General features: G+C 42.3%; 1 protein-coding gene across 1 annotated transcript; it reads left to right on the top strand.

Annotated features, from left to right (window-relative positions):
• The first annotated feature begins 1,188 nt into the window (after positions 1 to 1,188).
• On the top strand, positions 1,189 to 5,783 carry LOC123135340 (wall-associated receptor kinase 5). The gene is made up of 4 exons (XM_044554368.1): positions 1,189 to 2,103; positions 2,207 to 2,716; positions 4,092 to 4,244; positions 4,329 to 5,783. The coding sequence occupies exons 1-4, from the start codon at positions 1,227 to 1,229 to the stop codon at positions 5,495 to 5,497; spliced, it is 2,709 nt and encodes a 902-aa protein (XP_044410303.1). The 5' UTR covers positions 1,189 to 1,226; the 3' UTR covers positions 5,498 to 5,783.
• The last annotated feature ends 235 nt before the right edge of the window (positions 5,784 to 6,018 follow it).

Raw genomic sequence — 6,018 nt, 5'->3', positions numbered from 1 at the left:
ATAAACGGCTCCCTGAAGATGAGATAAAGTCCTCCCCGCCTATCTCATCTCCCTGTGGTGCACCTAGCGTAGTCATAGGGCACAGGGCATGTAGAGGTGTGTCTTCGGTGGATCTAATGGGATTTGGTCGGTGTTGGTTTTCGATGGATCTCTGTGGATTTATTCTTTGTTCATGGGTCTAAAGGTTGTATCCTTCCGATCTATCATTCTATTTATGAGCGACAGTTCCTGTTCTTGTGCGCTGGACCTAAGGGCAATTAGAACAACGACTTCACGACTTTCTAGTAGAACAAGGTTTGTCCGGCTCTAGTGAGGGAAGGGCGATAATGAGGGCGCGCCTTTGACTCACTCCAGTGATTGTAGTTGTCGTTAGGTGGTCTAACGACCTGGATATACTTTATTTTATTTTTGCTAGTCTTTGTACTACCTTGACAGTTGATGAATAGATAAAAGTTTCACCCAAAAAAAAGTATGGTCTAATTTTATTGATAAGAAAATTTGATACAAAGAGAGGAGAAATGAGGGATACGGTTGGATGGCATCTGCCCAGCCGGATATCTGTGAACATTTGGGGGCGTTTGTTTTATGAATGGCGTTGGAGATGCCCTGAGACAGCCGTACCATCTATCTCATATTCTTTTTGAAGATTAGCGCAATTTATATGACATTTCTAATTGAAATATGTCCCTGTTTTTCTAGGATAGGACGCTAGTCCCTGCATGTTACTCCCTCCGTTCCAAAATAAATGACTCAACTTTGTACTAACTTTAGTACAAAATTAGTACAAAGTTGAGTCATCTATTTTGGAACGGAGGGAGTACCTGGTAGGCAACTATTGGCCATGTGGAAAAATTTACACGTAAGAGTCTAGCATGACACGGCTGTCAGATGGTAATTCACAAGTCTAGTGTCATAAAGAGACCTCCTTAGGCGTCGTGGCACTCTCGACATCCAAGTTGGCAAGACAGAGCAAATTTGGAAAGTATCTACTGTCTAGACCGTGTAGTGTCATGTGGTATGCATACAAGCTGGTAGGTTGCATGCCGTCTTGCAGATTTTTCACTTGACCTTAAATGAATCTTCGTTCTCATGTCGTTGTCCAACGCTATAGTTGACTCCAAGCCGGGGTCGCCTTTATACAGCCTACAAATTGCCCCAAGCCCAACACCGAAACACCAACACCAACACCAACACAAGACAGACTAGCTTACTTGCGCAGCGCAACGATGAGCACGATACTCATCGCCATGTATTTTCTTCTGATGTTCTCGGCAGCTGCTCCGCGAGTCGATGGAACCGCCGGAGGGATCTTGCAGATCCCTTCAAGTGACTCCTTGGCTAAGTGCATCTCAAGGTGCGGGGACATCGACATCTTCTATCCCTTTGGTATTGGGTCCGGTTGCTTCCGTTTAGGCTTCGACCTCACCTGCAACAGCTCCACCAAGCATCCAAAGCTCTTTTTAGGCAGCAGCACTGCCCAGGTCACATACATGTACTCCAGCGGAGGTCTGGGGACCCCTATATTCTTCAACCTTACAACGAGGCCAGGTACAAATACCTACAACATGTCTTGGGAGGCCCCTGTTAAAGGTATTACTATCGCTAGTGATAATATTTTGTACGTAGCTGGTTGTGATTTTGACGTCACCTTGTTCGAGTATGGTACGGGAGACATGGTTGGTTCTTGTATGAGTAGATGTGCGGGCAAGAAGGCACCAACTGGAGTTTCTTGTAATGGAATAGGCTGCTGCCTCATCCAATTACCAAGGGACCTGCCAGGCTTTCGTGCAGAACTTGTCAGCACTAATACTACTGCAACACAATCTGATTGGTTCCACCCTGGCATCATGGCTTTCGTGTCTATGATTTATTACAATACAACCGCTATTTTCTCGAGTTGGACAGATCCAAGCAATATTTTTGACGCGATGCTTAGTGTTACCATCGTGGACCAACCAAGCTGTCAAAGTGCACAAATGAACAAGGCAAGCTATGCCTGTAGCATCGGTAGCAGTTGCCAGAATTCCTCATCTGGTGGTTACAACTGTGACTGCTCTTCTTATCGACAAGGCAACCCTTACATTTTAGATGGATGCATGCAAGGTACTTCCGGCCTTACTGCTTCTCCAAAATGAGTTAAAATCCCCTTCTATTTAGCCTTCATCCTCTTGTTCTTACTGTTTTGTGTGTTTCCACTGTGGAGCAGATTATAACCCCAAGCCCAAAAAACACTGTCCTGCATCATGTCGACGCATTACTGTTCCCTTCCCCTTTGGTCTTGAAGAAGGGTGCTATGCAAATGAAAGATTTCGTCTTAATTGTACATCTGGTGATCTCATATTTTCTCTCTCAATTGCACAATATCTTGTGACTGATATATCCGTGGAAGATGGGACTTTGTTTGTTAGCAACATGGTGAAGGGAAGTAAAGCTCAAGAGGTAGTAATTATCCAGACTGACAGTGCTGGACATGGATGGGACTCGGGCCCCCCTATGGAAGATCAATTTGATTTCTCTATGGAGTACAACATTGTTATGAAGTGGGCGGTTGCCAATTTAATTTGTCAAGCAGCTAAGAAAAATGATACTACTTATGCATGCCGCAGTTCCCACAGCTATTGCCTAAACGTTACCCATGGGGAAATATTTATGGGATACCGTTGCAAGTGCTCTTTAGGCTTTCAAGGAAATCCGTACATCAAAGATGGCTGCATAGGTCTGATCGTCCTCATCACCCTTAATTGTGCACTAATGTTGCTCTTGCACGTACAAATATTTGGAAAATTTATTTATCTATCAATTATATATTAAAAGCACAATACAAAAGAAAAATTACAAGATCACTAGAAATTCAACAACAAAAAAAGAAATATCCGCTCTTCGATCTGGTGGTACATCCCTTATTAGAAGATCACAACCGTTACATCCGCTAGATCACAACTATGGGATACCGTTGCAAGTGATCTTTAGACCAAGCGGGATGCGGCGTCATGGTTCTTGCCCGGAGGAAAATTCTGCTTTCCGTGCTTCAGATCTGGCCATGTCGGCCCTAGGTCGATGAACCTAGACAGAACTCTCTCCGGTGAGGTGGCAATCGAATGTGATGGGTTGTGCCGTATGTGTTGATCTTTATACTGACCACTTTGGTTTGGTGCGGCAGCCTCTCTGTGGATTGCGATGGCCACAAAAAAGATCTTCACGAGGATTTCCATCTTCAGACCTGACGACTGTCTTTGATAGTGAGATGCAATCCATAGACGACGACTTGACGCATAGGGTAAGGTTGTTCAGTGGCGGTGATCGATTCCATTGCCCATCACATGTAGCTACTTGGATTGTGAAAAAGTGGTGACGACCCATAGTGGTGTTGCACAAGTTCCTAGTCTTGAACTCCGGGGTGAAACCTAGGTCTAACATGAGTTGGTGTTGTTACCTTGTTGAAGGCATTGCTCGGATAAGCTCAGACTAGTTCTTCAGGGTAAAAGACCTAGAATCTGACCTTGAGTGGTTGAATCCGGTGACTTGGGTGTAGAGCGATGCCCTCTTCCTGAAGGAGTTTCTGTTGAAGAACCTCACTGTCCTTATGGTTTCACGAGATAGTCGGTATGGATATGGTTGTTGCAATACTTTGTCGATCGCAGTTTTGTTCGGTTTGATGTTTCTTTTCTCTTTTAGTTATAGCTTTGGCATTATATGACTTTGTTATTTTCCAGTAGGTTTTTGTGTGTTTGCGTTGGGTTTGGCCATGTGCATCCTAGCAATGCAGTGGCCGGGTGTGTTTGTATCCACTAGATGCTTCATTTTGAGTCAATAAAATCCACCCTTTGTCAAAACAAAATATATTTCTATAGACAATATAAAAGTCAAAGATAGACCTTTAGAATTGTATCAACATCTCAAATGTAATGTATTGTGCAATTAAGGGGTAAATATAAGTAAAAAATCTACAAGAAATAAAATAAATAATTAGCCACCTTGATAGTTCATGAAAGCAACACACAAATCTAAAGGAGTTTCAATTGATCTGGCATTTTTTTAGCATGTAGTAATATATTCGCCACCCATATATAACCAATAATAGTTTTCTACAGATATCGATGAATGTGCACTATCAAGCAACTGCAATGGGAGATGTCAAAATTTTCTTGGAGGCTACACATGCACGAGTTGCCCTCATAGAAAAGAGTTTGATCCAATAAAGCAGAAGTGTGTTACATCAGCCAAGCAACACAATCTTCTTTTGGGTAAGTCATAACTAGCGAAATATCCGCATTGCACTTATAATTAACCAAATGCGGTGTGACTCACAGAGCGATGATTACATGTAGGTATCGCAATTGGAACTGGATGTGGCCTTGGCTCTATAATTATTGCATTCTGTCTAATTCTATTCACCAATAAGTGGAAGAAAGGCATCAAGAAGAGAATCCGACTAGCACACTTCAAGAAAAATCAAGGCCTACTCTTGGAGCAGCTGATCTCAGATGAAAGCGCCACAAACAAAACAAAGATATTCTCCTTGGAGGAGCTAGAGAAGGCAACCAACAACTTCGATGTCGCTCGTGTTCTTGGTCGTGGAGGGCATGGTACAGTTTATAAAGGGATTCTATCTGACCAACGGGTGGTAGCTATTAAAAAATCCAAAATTGTGGAGCAAACTGAGATAGACCAGTTTATCAATGAGGTTGCTATCTTGTCTCAAATCATTCATCGAAATGTGGTAAAGCTCTTCGGTTGTTGCCTTGAATCTGAAGTGCCTTTGCTTGTGTACGAGTTCATATCTAATGGCACACTGCATGACCTACTTCACATTGACGTTGGTGTTAAATGCTTGCTGTCTTGGGATGATCGCATTAGGATTGCAGTAGAAGCAGCAGGAGCACTTGCTTATCTGCACTCGGCTGCTGCAATACCAATTTTCCATAGAGACGTGAAATCTTCTAATATTCTATTGAACAGCAGCTTCGCCACAAAGGTTTCTGACTTTGGTGCTTCAAGGTCTCTTTCACTCGATGAGACACATGTGGTGACTATTGTCCAAGGAACATTTGGTTACCTAGATCCAGAGTATTACCATACTGGGCAGTTAACGGAAAAGAGTGATGTGTATAGTTTTGGAGTAATACTTGTGGAACTTTTGACAAGAAAAAAGCCAATTTTTATCAATGATCTAGGTGCAAAACAGAACTTGGCCCATTATTTCGTGGAAGGATTGCAAGAGGGAGCTATCATGGAATTAATGGATCCTCAGGTTGTCAAAGAGGCAGATCCGGAAGACATTGATGATATTTCGTCACTTACAGAAGCATGCTTGAGACTGAAAGGAAAAGACAGACCTACTATGAAAGAAGTAGATATGAGGTTGCAATTCCTGCGAACTAAGAGGCTAAGAAAATGCAATATTCTCCCAGAGGTTAGTAACTCTGATGCACAGATGCTGCCCAGTTGCTACAGTCTAGAACAAGAACTTTCATCCTCACTCACTTTGCCACGTTAAGTATATACGTGCAATACCAAAATTGCGTCCTTCCAAGTATTCATCTGAATTATACCATTTATTTTTTATGGGAGTCGCATTATGTATTTATGTTTCATAGTTCACTTTGGACCAGAGTATGTCATGTAGTTTCGCTTCCAGTATATTTGCATATTTTACTTGTAAGCCTATGTCAATTGTGTACAACTGTATTACAATTATTTCGGCAAATATGCTTGTAAGGAATAACTTAAGATACATCATTGTATTTAAGATGCAGTGATGGAGAAAGACGTATTTGTAGTGTTGTCAGCAATTTTCATACACTCCCTTGCCGTTGGCTTACCTGATTAACTTTAGATCTATATATGGGTGCAAAACGGTAGAGGCTCCAAGAGTATCCGACGGATCTATATATGGATGTATAAATACCATCATCCTTGCATAAGCTGAGCCAGAGCGGCCTGCCCCGATAATTCCAACGGTCTGCCCCTTGAGCAGTTCCTAACAAACATCTATGTTGTTAATCCTTCTGTATTTAT

The sequence above is a fragment of the Triticum aestivum genome, chromosome 6B (genome assembly GCF_018294505.1).
Source record: "Triticum aestivum cultivar Chinese Spring chromosome 6B, IWGSC CS RefSeq v2.1, whole genome shotgun sequence".
Classification (NCBI taxonomy): Eukaryota; Viridiplantae; Streptophyta; class Magnoliopsida; order Poales; family Poaceae; genus Triticum; species Triticum aestivum.
This window is presented reverse-complemented; position numbering and strand designations above follow the sequence as displayed.

Coding starts and splice junctions, on each gene's coding strand:
- LOC123135340 (XM_044554368.1), top strand. CDS start 1,227: ATGAGCACGATACTCATCGCCATGTATTTTCTTCTGATGTTCTCGGCA. Junction 2,717..4,091: donor CATCAAAGATGGCTGCATAG/GTCTGATCGTCC, acceptor AGTTTTCTACAG/ATATCGATGAATGTGCACTA. Junction 4,245..4,328: donor GCAACACAATCTTCTTTTGG/GTAAGTCATAAC, acceptor GATTACATGTAG/GTATCGCAATTGGAACTGGA.